At 37.2% G+C, this 16,794-nt stretch overlaps 1 protein-coding gene across 2 annotated transcripts in view; it reads right to left on the bottom strand.

Moving 5' to 3' along the window:
• Positions 1-2,535: 2,535 nt before the first annotated feature.
• LOC144050414 (talin-2) overlaps positions 2,536-16,794 on the bottom strand; it is a 78,207-nt gene continuing 63,948 nt past the window's right edge. For both annotated transcript variants that reach the window (XM_077563618.1, XM_077563620.1), the window contains 11 exons: positions 16,036-16,219; positions 15,830-15,955; positions 14,065-14,181; positions 13,551-13,736; positions 13,371-13,478; positions 12,905-13,010; positions 10,284-10,408; positions 6,597-6,785; positions 6,341-6,523; positions 5,992-6,117; positions 2,536-4,585 (listed from right to left, as the gene is read on the bottom strand). In XM_077563618.1, coding sequence (XP_077419744.1) covers positions 4,457-4,585; positions 5,992-6,117; positions 6,341-6,523; positions 6,597-6,785; positions 10,284-10,408; positions 12,905-13,010; positions 13,371-13,478; positions 13,551-13,736; positions 14,065-14,181; positions 15,830-15,955; positions 16,036-16,219 — 1,579 coding nt within the window. In that variant the 3' untranslated portion in view covers positions 2,536-4,456. The remainder of the gene's footprint in view (positions 4,586-5,991; positions 6,118-6,340; positions 6,524-6,596; positions 6,786-10,283; positions 10,409-12,904; positions 13,011-13,370; positions 13,479-13,550; positions 13,737-14,064; positions 14,182-15,829; positions 15,956-16,035; positions 16,220-16,794) is intronic.

Genomic DNA, 16,794 nt, shown 5'->3' with positions numbered 1-16,794 from the left:
GAAGTTGTCTGTATGCTAATGTTCTGAAATTATATATGAACATCATGGGTTCTGACTCACCTTTCTGTCTTATATTCTTATATGTAAGTGCTGTGATGGGTGAATATTTTTGGGCTCTCGCTGCTTGCAAAGCACCTGCTCAACTGGTCCAAGTTAGTACCCACCATTTGCACCCTCAACTTTCAGAATAGGGGTGTCAGATGTATTTTAATTTAGTGTGAAGATGACCACAGTCAACTAAAACGCTGAGACAACTACTTACAATAGTATGACTAGAGATGTATGACAACTGCATGTTTCATCCACTCATGTCCTATATATAACTGTTAGTACGGTTAAGACTGGAATATCCAATTTAGAAAGTCCAAGGTCCAAGAGAAATTTTGAGAAATTCACGTACACTGTACATAATGTGCGAAAATGCCATGCATTTATTAGAGCTGTCAAACGATTAATTTTTTAAATCAGATTAATCACATCTTAGAATTTTGATTAATCAATTAATGAAAATGGCTTTCATCAACATTTTTTTGCCCGCCAAATTAGACGAGCACCTGTTATGTGTTGATTCTTTCCACATTTTATGTTATGTGGACATCTTCGATATTTTTTGATCCGCTGCATGCTCTCATCCTCCACTTTTTCTAATCAGTTAATTATTTGCATAATTTAAAATGAAAAAATAAATGACCCCAATATTTTGACATAAACAAATATTCTGAATGTCATACATAAACATTTATTCAAATGCTTTACTTTAATGCATGTTGTTATGTTTATCGCTAAAACACAACCTGTGCTACTTTTAACGCAACCATCCGCTGTTAGCTAAAAAGATCATCTGCAGTCAAAATTAAAAGTGTGATTAATCTGCGTTGATACATGATTAATGCAATAATTTTCTGTGATTAATTAATTAGTTAACGCTTTAACTTTGACTGCACTAGTATTTATACAACAAAAATGCTCCTATTCTTTATGCTACTAGCTTAGCGTTATGCTACAAGTCCAACTTGGAACTGTAAATACTTACCACACGGGTCAATATCACTATAAAGCACCTTTGGCGTCCTCATTAGAATTACTCAGTCCTCATTTTTAAAATGTACCAGATGTCTTATTATAACATTTGCGCACACACCACTACAGTAAGTCTCTTCTGAGAGAAACGCCAATAGAAAAGGACGGGTGTAGACGACCACAGTGTATCCCACCCATCAGACGTCCTCCAATTTTCCATGTTACAACCAAAAATCTGGACTGCAGCTCGGCAATCACTTTGGTAGTCTGACTTGATGTCATTCATTTTGTTTTTAAGAGCCACAGCTGTCACCAAATGTGCTTGGCTATGGAAAACAGCCAGCGACCAACTTGCACCCTGTAAACCAGATACACATTTATTTACACGGTTGATTCATATTATCATATTGAAACCAATTAATGCATTGTAAACTCAAACGGTTATCATCATAAAATTGCTACCAACTGTACAGGCAATGTTCTAAGTAACATTCAACCAGTTTCAATTGTTATACAAGCAAACAAATGAGCTCAAATGTGAACCAACGTTAAATAAAGTACAATTTAAAACTAAATTAAAGTGAAACTTCTTAGTAACTACTTACTCAGTTGATGATACCTGAAGGTGCAGTTTGTTGGTAAGCTTCTTTCTGGTTATTTTCCATGCTAGTCATTAGCCATTAGCTACTAGAAGCAGCAACATCACAAATTGGTGTATTTAATTGATATTCAATTCATTTATTAATCATATGATAGAATGAAGACTCTAAACTGTTAAATGGGGTAAATTGTCTATCTAAATAATCTGTAGGCTAAATACAATACAATAGTGGGTGAACATGGGTGAGCTAGCATTGCGTAGGCTTCCACATTCGAAACGCATAGGCCTACATGTTTGGTTTTGAAGACTCTAAATTGTCCATAGTTGCGATTGTGAGTGTGATTGGCTGGCGACCAGTCCTAGGTGTATCCAACTATCACCCAAATTCAGCCCTAGCTCATAAAGACAAGCAGAAAAGAAAATGAATGGTTGGTTGTCACCTACGTAGCTTATTACCTTACATTCATTTATTTTAAATATGTTCACCTTTTTGACATTTAATAGTTAATTTTAAGACCATATTAAATGTTTTCCAGTAAAACCAAGCTCCTAGACACATAAAATGGACCCCCTCTAATGAAAATATTATAAACTTCCTAAGATCCGATTTCAGTGGTTTGTAGGTTTAAAACTATGCATGAGAGAATACGCGGTAAAAGAGATTCCATATCTAAAAGGAGTACAAGGAGCAGCTGGTGGCAGCCGTAATTGACGTCGCCTCCTCAAATTTTAGTGGCGGACAAATTTAGCTTGGCTGTCAGTGGACGTGTGGGCCAGCGTACAGCTTCAGGTTTACTGCTGACTCAGAAATGCCATCTTCTCCCGAGACCAAAGCAACAAGAGACATTTAAAAGGAACACTCCAACACAAGCCCTGTACAGTAAAGTGAATCATAATACTCACACACAGGGCCATTGACACAATGCAGCACTTTATTTCCAGTAAATACAAAAAAATAATTTTATCGTGGCTGGATAAATATCTTATATATGTAATTTTTTATTGTCTATCTGTTAAGGGTAACACATACAACATCCGAATGGTGGCAAATGTTTGTCACATGACTTCTTCTATAGGCTATAGGGGGAGATGAGTGGAAGCCTATTCATTCATTAAACGCATATGCAGTCAACACATTATAAAAGCGTTTTGACTGAGAAACAAATCCAGTATGTAATTGGTTTTTAAGCCCAAGAGTGCATGCCAGAGAACTATCGGATTTACTTGTCAGCATGGTCATCTGGAAAAAGGCCTGCAGTGAAACAGCAACAGCATCCCTCAAAAAGGCCTTTAAATGTGCGTAATGATGAGAAATGTAATGGAAATACCTTAGAAAGGGATTCTGTCAGAATCAAACCAGTTCATCATACCCTAAAAAGCAGTCACATTAATGAGACCTCTTTTTTTTAAACAGAAAAAAAAAAACTGTGAACAGTTACATCATCAACCAGTTTGATCATCTCCCCAACATGTGTCATAATGATGAGAAACATGGAATATCAGTCATCTCCCTTCCCTTTGCATGATGCAAAAGTAATGAAGCGCTCATAAAATGCAATGAACTCAACTCACCCCCGCCCTCGCCCAAAGGCCATTAAAATGTGTCACAACGATGAGAAACTTTTTGGATTGCAGGTACACTTGGACGATGTTAACACCCACCACAACAACAAATGAGAACCTTCCACTGCCCCAAAATGTGCTTGTGCGTCCACTCACACACACTGTAGACACAGTATAGGCTACGGACTAAGGCACTAATAATATTAACACTATGAGCTCACACACTCAAACACACAATACAAATACCTCCATCCCAAAATGTCCGTTTTAAGTTATGTTTAAGTATTTGTGCATTCATATAGGTTTGAACTGTTCTAATGGGATGCACTTGAAGCCATGCACAAACTTGTACATACACCCAACATGTATGTTACATTGTAACACAGGCCATAAAGTAAGGCAAAAAGCCACTACAATCACATTTTGGTAAACAAAGGGCTCATCTATTGCAGGTAGTATATTCGGAAAGCCACATCCTTCGGTTAAAAAAGAAGAAAAGATTTCAATATATGCTGAACTGTGCTTGATTACTGTCAAGATGCCTCCTGTCATCATATGAATTTATGAATAAACTTGTAAAACTATTAAAAATAGAAAGTTGAGGTTGAGGTGTTTCTTATCAGCCAATCTAACAAATTTCAAATTATTTCACGGTGGAAGCAAAAATAAACGTCTTTATTGATCATTGTTTCTGAGCATCGATCTACACAGGACACCAACACTGCCCTCTACAGCACCATCCTTGTTATTGCATCAGATTCATTTCCCCAAAGTGTGAAACGAGCTTTAAGGTGTAACATTTCTGCGATTAAAAACCCTTCAAATTAAAAATAAATATTCCTTCCGTGGTTTCTATAAGTCACCTTTGACTGTGAGGCTGCACACTGTATATTCAAGGTCTAAGACAAACATGCAGTTCATTGCGCTTGTAGAAAAAAAAAAAAGGCAAACACAAAAATGTCCATGAGTCAAATTTACAGTGACAAAACTGTAAACCTATCCTTCGTCGATGGCATCACGTGACTTTGCATGGCCATTAAAAAGACATTCACACAACATTGGAGCGTCTCAATGCGAGTAAACTTATGAACGAAAAACATTTCACACGGTCACTCCCAATCGGGTCACATTCGATTTGAGATCAGTCGAAGTAGATGTGTTGTCGGACGATGAGACACAATCGTCATGTTTTTGTCCCACGGAAACGTTTGCTTCCGACAAGTCTCACAGCAGAGGAGACAGTTTCAACAGTAAGTCGCTTGCGTGCTTGTTTCAGTTGTTGTCTTCACGTAGTTCGCTGGGCAAGAACTTGTACTGCTGCTGTCGGATCTGAGCCAGCTTCTTGCGGGCTTCCTCCAGCTCGCGCTCCTTTCTCAGCATCTCCTCCTGAGCCGCGATGATCTGCATGGAAGACAACCCAAGAATGTCATAAATCAATCAATCCCGTGTTTTCAGGCTCATTTGGATCTTAACAGGTTCTCACAAAGGTGAAATGAATGGGGAAAAAAATATGGAAACAAATCCTGGATATGAACAAAAAATAAATAAATCAAGGACAATGTTTAAGGAATTAAAAAAAATGGTATATCTTCAGTATGAATGTGGGAACATAAAAGACAATTAAAATTTTGTATTTAGTAAAGTAAAATCTTTAAAAATAAGTACATTTAAAAGATGATTTCCCGGGATTTGCAAATTAACATTTTTAATAAAAGAAAATATTACACAAAACAATATACGACAAAAATAATAAAATTGTCGATTCTTCCTATTTTATTTTATTTAGTTGTCTTTTTTATTATTTATTTTTATTTTTTAAGTTAAATATTTTGGTACAGATCAAGAATGATGCTAGAATGCCATAGAGGCAAATTAACAAAAAATAAGCAAAGTTTAAAATACTTAATAAATAAATACATAATCAGAGAGATTTAAGGGCAATTTAAAAAATTTTTAAACAATAGGGAAAATTATGATAAAAAAAATGTCATGCAGTCAATATTCACATAGAAATTAAGGAAAATAGAATAATCATTATCACTTCATTATTCAGAGATATTAAGGAAATGTAAAAACACACAGATAAAGAATAAAAAAAATAATGTCTATATTTCTGTATTACTTACAAACAAATAAAGGAACAAAATATATATATTTTAAAAAATGGGGAAAATAACATATCACATTATTATTGACAACAAAATTAATGAAATAAATACAAAAAACTAAAACAAATTTAAATATGAAAGTTACCAATATTTTTGCATTTTTCACAGATAAATGGGAAAATGGGAGAAAAAAAAGAGAAAATGGTGGTATATAAAAAAAAAAGTTTTTTGAAAGACTTGTTCTCCAGTACACTCTATTTGCACTTAGGCCAGGTGGCAGCAGTGACCCGAAGCAGCAGATGAAGCTGCGGTAGAAAAGTTGCTGTTTGCCATCGGTGCTCACTTTGTAATGTGTACTGCCGCCACCTACAGGACTGGAGTGGAACAGTAGGGTTTGTTATGTTCAAATCAGTCAGACGGATGTTTTTGTTTGTTTGTTTGTTTGTTTGCAGCCTTGGCAGAGGTCTGGAATATGCTACTACTATCACAACTATTTAAAAAAAAAAAACAATTATCAGCAACAACAAATAGATCAATTTGGTAAATTGCTCGAGTGATGTCACAACACTCAATACCCTTGATTTAGTTTAACGTTTGTGCGATAACCAATAAAATAGCTTGTGTCACTTTACACTGATAATAAACAGCATCATAAAAACTGACCTAGGACCTTCAATAAGTTGAACGTCTGTTGTTTACCTGTGCAATCCCTCCCACAAACTTGGTCTTGACCACCACGTTGTCTTCGTCGGCTTTATCAAAGGCCGCCTTTTGAGCAGCTCGAACCAGGTTGTCAGACGCTTTCTTCACTGCATTCCCAGCAATCTGGTTGAACATCCAATGGGACCGTCACACAAGACCACCAGGAGGTACACGAATGTTCTACACCAATATTGTAGTGATTTTATTATTTTTATTATTATTAATTGTTAAGCCAAAAAAAAATCAACAGATTATCGGCCGTCAAAATCATTCAAGGCTCGTCGGGTTACTCTTAAGTCAAGGTAGTACCTGTAACTAGGGGTAAGTAACTATGTGAAATGCGCACCTGCAGTCTCCTCATAGCCTCGGAGTCTTGGTCAGCCTTGACCTTGCAGGCCACAAGCAGCTGCGCAGTGGAGGCGGCCACCTGCTTGGCCGAAGAGATGAGCTTCTCCTCGCTGGCGTGGCCTTGAACCGACGCGTTGGCCGCTTCGCACAGGTTGCTGGTGGCCGCCGCCACCATACGTGCCTGAGAGAAGGCACGCGCTTCGTCAGCCATCTCGTCAAACGCGTCACGCTAACCAAACGTCGGTGCTACTCACGGCCGAGATCAGCCCCTGGGACCACTGTCCGTCGTCGACGGCGTTGGCCGGGATGGAGCCCACTTTGCCCTGAGCCACCAGCTCCCTCTGGGCGGCCGAGGCGGATTTGACCAGGGCGCTGGTGGCGGCGGCGATGGACTTGGCTGCCTCCAGAATCTGCTCCTCGAAGTTCAACGTTTCGTCTGCCAACTGAGGGGAAACGAACACAACACATGTTCCGGTTAAACTTTCATCACTTTCTTTGTATACATGCATATTGTACAAACTGGAGGTCTAAAGGGTCGATAATTCAGGATTACATTTTACTCCCCTCATACATAACAGCAACATCCTGCTATCAAAGTAAGTACCAATTAGAACGATTTCATCTCCAACACACATGAATATCTGTTGTATCCATTTGCCTCTACTGTGAGTTGGCACAGGTGCATACAATATTTTCCACTTTGTGGGGAGTTGAAACGGGCATGGAAGAAGTTATCAATTTGTTTTTGTCAGCTTTAAAAATAAATAAATATATTTTAAAAAAATCAAGGGTGTTTTTAGGTATTATTCTTAATTTGTCAGAGAATATTTCAAGAATCTTTTAACATTTCCGACATTCCAGAAAGCGGGGAATGATGAAGGCGTAACATTTGGTGCAAAACTTGTTTTGTGTTTATTTGCAGCACACCAAACAACAATTTTAATGCTTTATGGGGGTGGGATACAGTTGCATTCCTTAATTTTATAATATACAATATATATGCCCATCTAGCTTTGTTTTGTTTTTTTAAACAACTTGAGTGAAGATTTTACTTCATGTATTATTAATATTAGTAGTATTAGATATTTATTTATTTTTTCTATATATTTAATTTTTACTTATTATATTTTAATAATAATATTTTTTTAACCTTCATTTTCATACATTAAAAAAAAGTTACAACTTTGCAATACACACCCATCATGCTTTTATTGACATTTATTTTATTTACTTAAAAAAAAAATTCTTAGTTCGTACGAGAAAAAATATTTACATAATTTTATTTAAATTTCTAGATTAAAGTTAATGGGGAAATCAACACAAAAGTGTTCTTTACAATCATATGAAATCCACCGAGGGCGGCCATTTTGCCACTTGCTGTCGACTGAAAATGACATCACAGTTGCTCAGGGCTCAGGTAGCCAATCACGGCTCAGCTGTTTCCTGAAGCTCAGCCTTGATTGGTAGTTACCTGAGCCCCGAGCACACTCCTATGATGTTATTTTCCTTTGACAGTAAGTGGCAAAATGGCCGCCCCCTGACATGGATAAAAATGGGTGGATTTTGCTGTACAGCTCATATTTTACAAAGGCAATATTAATCAGAATGCTAGTTGTAGCTAACGCTTGTTTAGATTAGTGGAGGGCACATAGTATAGTAAAGAAAATTTTGGGGTTGACTCCATCTTTATGGTATTCATATTAACGAGAGCGTAGATCCAAAATATTTTTCAACATTTTCCTTAATTTTGGTGAATAATTCATTCATCTAAAACACAAAATTCTGACATGTTCTGAAAGTGAACACCTAAGTGCTAATCTCACGGCAAATAAACACCGAAGAATCTGAATTGTGCCGCAACTGCTTTCATGTGAAGTGTGTGCTTTAATAATACACGTGACCTCTTGCTCACAAACACACAGACATATGCACATTCACGCACCACAAGTCTGTAGACAGAGCGGGACACTGTAGGAATATGTTTGATATATAGTTGGGACTGAATAACAACCTAATATATCAAACATATCAGACAGAGCCCTGCAAGAGGAGGCCTCCGGAGGCGGGGGCAGGCAAGGCAAGGACACAAGGAGAGGGGAGGGGGAGTAGACGGGGGGTTAGGTTAGGGATTGGGATTTATAGGGAGCATATGTATAAACTGCAAGGGGGTTTAACTTCGTTTACCACAAGTGGAAGGATGGGGGGTGAGGAAGAAACATGGCAGAAGGGAAAAAGGCCAAATCTTGTGATGGATATTAAAACATTTTCATGGACAAGTAGAACGCACAAATTGGGTATTTAAAAAAAAAAAGAAAAAAGGAAGGGCCGATGTTTATTGGTTGGGAAGTTTGTGGGGAATATCTCAACAGGAACGAGACAAGAGACAACATCCACAGTCCTGAAAATTCGCATTTGTCAGCTATTTACACTTTAGCACCCACAATTTAAAACAGATTTATTTGGATTTTGAGATGAGAGACAAATTATTGCAATTGACAAGACTTACTATTTATACAAATGTTTTATTTAATGGCATTATACTTATTAGAACTAGTATGTGATTTTAATGTATGTTTGCAGTAATGTGCTATGTTGCAGAACTTCCAGTTTGAAATATAAGACGGAATATATGATGAATGAAAAAAAACATCGGAACATCAATAAGAAATTCAAACGCAATAGGTCATACCTGACCTATTGCATTGAAGTGTGGTGGTGCGCTGGCAAAACGAACCCGTCTTTCTTTTACAGAAACGTGCTATTTGTGTCGTTTTCGGATGTGGATACAGAGATCACACTGATCCAATATTTATACAACTAAAAACTTTAAAATTTAATGAACTGATGGAGTTTAACCACCTTAAAATAATGTACAAGCCCATCATGACATTTTACCAATTACCATGCAAATCAAATTTAAAAGAAGGGAAAGTGAGTATGAAGTAAGAGGAACAGATAATTTTTCCAAGCCTAAATACAGAACAAAACAAAAAGAACAATGTATTTTAACTAGAGGTGTCAGTTTGTGGAACAATCCAGATTATAAAACTAAATTATCTCAGTCTATTTGTATTTTTAAAAAATGTATAAAAGCACAATTATTACAAAAATATATATAGCACGAGGTCATGCCGTTGAATTATTTAGTTTAATTATTACAATGAAAGCGTCTTGACTGCTTGCTGTCATTTTTTTTGTATTGATCAGGGGCAGATTACGTTTGACTTCTTTCTGTCCCCTTTCATTAATTTTTTTCATATAAATAAATGAAATAAAAAATAAAATAAAAAACATTTTTTTATTTAATTGAAACTAGTGATAATATTGATATTTTGTAATAATTTAATTGTTATTAATTAAATATTTTTATTTTTTAATTATTTGATTTTTAAATAATTATATTTACAACTATTTAATTTTGAAGCAACAACATTTCCAGTTTGGGTCAGGGCACCAACTGAATGGTTCTGAGGGAACCTTCACCTGGTCCTTTTATCTTTAATGCTGGCAATATTTTAAAAGTAACAACCCGAAGAATGTATAATCTGGATGGCAGAAAAATTTAGTACACAGGTGTGGAGCCTTTTCGGCTGGATGCGGAAGAAGGTCTAATCTGTCCAAAACAATTCCTAATCTGATGCTGTCCTGACCATGAAAATGCTTTCCAGATGAACCAAATTTGACCCGAATGAAACCTCTGAACACGCATGTCTAACTGTTTAGTTTTTCAGTACTTTTTGCACAAAAGTTTTGTTGTTCTATCACAAGGAAGTTGAAAAGCAAAATTCACAGCAGGTTTGACCCACGATTGAACCAATTCAAATCATGGTTGAAGAAGATTTGTCATTTAAACAGTCCGCTTCATCAATGCTGTTCAGTTTGATATTGTGAGACCAAGATAAAGGCACTTCCTGTGAGTATATACGCAGGTGGTGTCTCACCTTAGGCTTGGCCCGAGGTTTGAGTTGCTCCAGCTTCTTTGCGGCCGCCTCAATGGACGCCGCTGCCCCGAGCAGCTCCGTCTCCGCAATCACCGTCGGGTCCTCAGGGTCCACCCACTCGGAACCTGGATCGAGCCACGAGAACATGCCGGTTACAAAAGGGCACTTGCCTAAAAAGTTTCAACACGTGGTCGGATCATGCCTCACGACAACAGAGCATCGACACTTTCACATGTTCACCGGGTGCCACATTCACCGCAACACGCATGAAGTGATGTGTGTGTGCCTAAAACAAAGCGGGTCGGACAGTAACGACTCCGTGCAGCAGCTGGACTTGGAGATGGGATGGAATGAATCCATGTTAGCAACCAAAAGATGAGAACCCAAAAAAAAAAAAACGTGTCAAGCGTTTGGTGAAATCAGTCACGGGACAGAGAACAATGCTAACTTACCTCCATCTGTGGCGACAAAACAAAAGGAGGAAGACAGGAGGGTTAGCAAAAAGTCTCAAGGAATGAAGCAGTTTGTTAAAGTGATTCACGGCTATCAACTCTGTGGTAGGCAATAAAGGAGCGTTCATTTGTAAAAACAACCACAAGGTATATCATTAACCTAAGAACAAAATAAATTTAGGGTCACAGTGGAAAGCAGAAGAGTCACAGGAATTTTACTAGAACAAGCTGTAAGTAATCAGATAATGTATTTGGTGAAGCAGCATATGGTTCAATGTGTAATGTTATTTTTGCACACCCTATTTAACAACTAGATGCCACGATCACAATGACATTCATGTTTCGTGTAACTCTATTTATTTATTTGAATTTATTTCATTAATTTGTAAAAGAAAAAAAGACAATATAAAGCAATATTCAAATTCAAAGTAAAGTCAAAGAAATGAAAGGGGACAGAAAGAAGTAAAACTTGTTTTGCCTGCCCCTGATCAACTCCCCCCCCAAAAAAAACTCAACAAAATGAATGAGAGCGAACGGTCAAGAAGCTTTCAGTGTTACAACAAAATAATTCAAAAATAATCAAATTGTGTGTCCTTGTGCTATATATTGTTTTTGCAGTAATTGTGCTTTTATACTCAAAAAAATATACAAATAGACTGAGAAAATGTTGTTTTACAATCCAGATTGTTCCACAGACTGACACCTTGAGTTGAAATACATCTTTCTTTTTGTTTTGTTCTATATTTAGGTTAGGAAAAAATTTCCGTTCTTCTTAATTTGTACTCACTTTCCCCTTTTTTTTAATTAAACATTTAGTTTATATATTAAGTGGTAAAATTTCATAATGGGCTTTATACAATATTCTAAGGGGGTTAAACTCAATTTATCATCACATCAATTCATTAAATTTTAAAGTTTTTAGTTGTATAAATAATTAGTGTTAGTGTTAGGGTTAGTGTGGTCTCTGTATCCACAACCACAAACAAAACAAATAGCATGTTTCTGTAAAAGAAAGATGGATTCAGTGTAGGTTTTTGGCTGCACACCCCCAAACTTCAATGCAATAGGTCAGGTATGGAACAATCAATGAATTATATAACAATAACAAAGCATTCTTGTTCAATGATTCTTTAACCTTGTGTAATACGGCTACGGTTTGTGACACCTTAGATTTGACATATTCTATATGCGCTTTCCATGTTAAATGTTCATCAATAATGATACCTAGAAACTTAAATTCATTAGTCCTTTCTTTTTCCATGCCTTGCACAGTCGACATCCATATTTATACACCTGAAAATCATAAATCTGGTTTTACTAATATTTATAGACAGTCTGTTAGCATTGAACCACTTCATAATATTCTTAAACTCTTTCTCTATGACTTGTAATACATTATATATATTTTTCCCGGCATAAAATAAAGTAGTGTCATCTGCAAACAAAAAAACCTTTTAACAATTTTGAAATGGTTGTAATATCATTCACATAAAGAAGAAAAAGTACGGGCCCCAGAATTGATCCCTGGGGCACCCCACAAGTTACATAACCATATAATATGTTTTGATTGTCTACTATTGAATTCAACATATTGTTTTCCATTTTTTAAAATGAACCCATTGATGTGTGACACGTCGTATATCCATGGCTGTGCAAATTTCTTCAGTTAACTCCATTAATGCCATGGAAGTTGAGTGATTGGAGTGAAACCCATATTGATTGTTACTAAAATGTTATACTTATCTATGAATTTATTTCATCTTGCCGCATAAAATCTTTCCAATATTTAAGACAGCTGTGGGAGTAAAGATATAGGTCTGTAATAAAAATAAAAAAAATCATTCTTATTTCCTTTTTTGAAGACTATTTCATTGCTGGTAAAAAACAAAACAATTACAGTATTTTAACTTTTTATTTTTTTCCTTAGCTAAAAAACTGTGAAAATCTTAGTTGTTGTTTTGTCGGGAGTTTGGAGAAACAGTAATCTTAGTATTGCTTTCAAAACCGCACTGCGTCAAGGCTTTTTCTCTCCTTTATTTTTCCTCAGGCTTCTGTGCCTCACATTTTCACAGTATGATTACATGTTTCCTTTCAAGGTAACAACATTGTCCTTAAAATTCAATTGATTTGAACAACTGTTTTGCGTGGGTTGCGTGCGTGCCTGGTTACCTTTCATGGCCTCAGCAGACTGGATGAGTTCTGTGACCGCGCCTGCTACTCGTTTTGAACACGCAGCCAGCTGCTGCTTCTGCTCAGGAGTGGGCCTCTGCAACACCTATGAACATAAAAGTGACCTTGTCCATAAACACACTAAAAGGGAGAAAGATCCAGTACAAGAGTTGTTTTACAAATGTAATAACTGTCTCTTAGTTGAGATGTGTCACCACATTTCTTGGCTTTGGCGCCATCTTGTGGCATTGCAGAGAGCTAAATGTAGCAATTAGGAGAGTTTTTCAGCCAATAAGTTATTACAGTTTCCCCCAAAATGCCTGAAATGATGATTTTGTGAATAGTGAATCGTAAATATCCTGTAAAATGACTTCCAAATACGATATGACAAATAATTGAGGACAGATATCAATCCAAATAACAACATATTCTACCTAAAAGAATTTGCAAGACAGAAATCACCCACCATGAGCACTTGTTCAAGTAGATCAATGTACCCAGTGGTGCACTCTGATCCATATCTCAGCGCCCTGTTCTTCACTTCCTCGTTGACGTCAGGATGGTAGGCGGCTTGCTGCAGAAGGCAACACAATCAACATTGTAGAAGCTTTTCAGAACACTTTCGGGGACGAACTAGACGACGAACCTTGCAGCTGGCGAGCATGTCGGAAATGGCCTTGCGACTCAGGTTGGCCGTGTGGATGATGTCCTCCTGTCGGGCCGAGTTGCCGGCAGCCACTGCTTTGGCCGTCGCCATGGTGATGCCCTTGGTTATGCGGATGAACTCTTCGGGCGTGGTTGTTTTGCTCGGAGGGTCCCGGGAGTGGAACAACTGCGGACGACGACACACGGGGCACGTCATGTGACAAGCCAGGCTTTATATAACTTTTTCAAATGTAAACAAATGTAATGTTATAATTAGCTCAACGTTTAACACAATATTATTTTGCTTATATTCATTAATTTGTTCAACATCTATTATATAGATTTTGCAAAAATCAGCGGTAATAAAAAAAAAATATTAAAAATATTTTTAATTTGGCTGATGAATGAACAATATAGTCTTGCTATATATACTGTAAAAATGCCTATATAATGATTCAAGCAAAACGACTACATTTACTAACATAAGAGCTGCGCATCGGCCCGCGTTATCTCACCGCCATTTCCTGTCTGATGCATTCGATGGTGGCCTCCAGCGCTCGGGTGCCTCGCGTGGCCTCGTCCTCCACGGCCTTCACCGTCTTCAGCAGGGACGTCACATTGGTCACCATCACCTGGAAGCAATAATAATCAATCATTCCCAGTCTTTGCACTTTACCTAGTCAAATATAATTCAGCCATTTTGAGGGTGTAACAATAACAGAAAAAAACCCCAAAAAAAACATTTATGGAGGTATTTCAAATTAGCAGAAAAATGGAATAAACATGGATATGAATATCAACCATCCCAGACTGGTGATGTAACATTGTTTTTTTTGGGTGCAGGTCCAGAAAAAAAAAGTGCACAATTTTTTTTTTGAATTTCAGAGGTTATAGTCCACTTGCATTGGTACCCGAATGTGTGTAATGAGTGACCAGCAGTTTGCAGCAGTTAGTACAGACGCTCCCCTACTTACGAACATTCGAGTTACGAACAACGGTACATACGAACATGTCTGCGCGCATGCGCGCATGTCAAAAAATGTTCGGAAAGAGATGCTGTAAGTTAGATTTTTTATTGCGCACCTTTTTCCGAGTACTGTAGTGCTTCTTTCCGCCGCTAATACCAACGCTTGGCGCTGTGAGAGCTCACCCAGCATTGGAGGCTCAGCAACGTGTCGAGGAGGAGGAAGAAGAAGAAACGCCTGTCGCTCATAGATAAAGCCATCGCACTCTTCGAGCAGCAAGACCCAAATATTGAACGTTGCACAAAGGTTGCAAATCAATTGAATGATGCCATACAGTGCTACCGCATCATTTATGATGAAAAAAGAAGAAAACTGTGCAATCGTCGTTAGATCGCTTCTTTCGGCCAGTTTCTAGTAAATCCTCCAAGGAAGATACTCATCAACCCTCATCTTCTTCTCCTCGACCCTCAACTTCTTCCTACATTGAAGTTACGGAGGAGGAAGTCGACGACGAAGAACCTCTCATGATATAAAATCCTCCTCTTCCTCCTCCTCCTCTCCTTAAGCATCGAGTACATCTTCCAAAAGTAAGTTAAACTTCATTTTATTTATCTTATTACGTACATGTACATACTGTGTGTGTCTCTCGCTCTCTCTCTCTAACATACGTAGTACAGTACTGTACGTATTCTCTTTAAACATAAATTATAATACAAAATATAGCACTGAAGCAACTTACGAACAAATTCACCTTACGAACGATCGCTCGGAACGTAACTCGTTCGTAAGTTGGGGAGCGTCTGTACCGATTTTGTGTGCATTATCGCCACCTACAGGACTGCAAGTACAGAAGCTCATTATTTATTATTTTCAAACCCAATCAGATATGTTTAGGATTGCTCAGCCTTGGTGGAGGTCTGTGTGCTGTACTATTAGGCAAAAAGTTTCTCTGGTTCTGATTGTGTTGATGTGGCCAGTGAGTGCCTATCTTAAATCAGATTTATTCCCTAACTCACATTCAATATGATAATTATCTTACTTCTTTGTCCATGAGCATGCTTGGTTTGTCACTTAAGGATTGCAGTAATAAACAGTGGGAGGTGCACAAGACCCATATTATATGTAGACTAACACATTCATAAAAATATATTTTTTTAATTTACCATTTCAGATTATTTTACTATTTACATTACCAACACTACACAATATTTGCTTTTAGACGCATGTGAATTAGTTAATTAAAAAAATAAGGTTATGTTTGATGGATGACATTTTCCCCTAGAGGAGAAGTGGACGATGTCTGGTGTGCCCGCACCTTGGCTGCACTCTTTAGCTGGTACATGGACGGGTCATCTGCCGCCTTGCCGGCAGCACACTTGGTGGCGCTGATGAGCTCCGCCAGTGCCTTGGCCACATCTTTGACAGCATTTATCAGAACCACCTAGAAAGAGTAAAACAACCAGTTCATGAGATAATGAAGTAAAGTGAAGTAATGTTGCTATGACAACGAAACTGATGGACCTGTGTCTCTGGGTCATCGGAACCAATGCTGGCTGCGCCTAGTTTGACCACGTCGGTGAGATGGGTGATAGTTTTGGCAGAGGACTGGGCGGCCTGCGCCAACTTGTCCTGGCCGGAAGCGGCACCTGACACCAACATCTTTGTGTCCTCCACCAGGGCTTTGGCCGTCTTCAGAATGTTTTCTCTGAAAAAGGAGAGGATCACGAGACATGAGGAAAATGACAAAATAGGGAAAGGTTTGAAGGAAATTAATAAACCGATTATTTTTTTTTATATATAACTGTTGTTTTGTGTGAAGGAAGACTTCATTGCATGTAAACAAAACAAAAAAAAGAAGAAATGTCACCAATTATCATTTAATTGATTATTTGAAGAGGTCATTTTAAATATTTTTAAATGATTTTTTTTAACTAAGATTTGATCAGATTATGTAAATTTAAAATCTCTTCCAAGAATCTTACTTAATTTTTTTTTTCTGTACTCTTTTTTTTGGTTCATGTTTTATATACAGTGTATATCTTAAGTCAGCTCTTCTCTTTTTTTTTTTTTCCCAGGAGAGCTCAGTATTGTTCATTCGATTTGACATCATCATTGCTCTCCTTTTTTAAAAAAAAAATAAATAAATAAAAAAGGTTTTTTTTTGTTTTTTATTTTACTTTAAATATATATACATATATATACATATACACACATGTATATATATATATATATATATATTTTTTTTTTATTTTTATTTTAAGTCAGCTCTTCTTATTTTAA

Source organism: Vanacampus margaritifer, chromosome 4 (assembly GCF_051991255.1).
Source record: "Vanacampus margaritifer isolate UIUO_Vmar chromosome 4, RoL_Vmar_1.0, whole genome shotgun sequence".
Lineage (NCBI taxonomy): Eukaryota > Metazoa > Chordata > Actinopteri > Syngnathiformes > Syngnathidae > Vanacampus > Vanacampus margaritifer.
The sequence above is the reverse complement of the archived record's forward strand: the minus strand, read 5'-3'. Positions and strand labels throughout refer to the sequence as shown.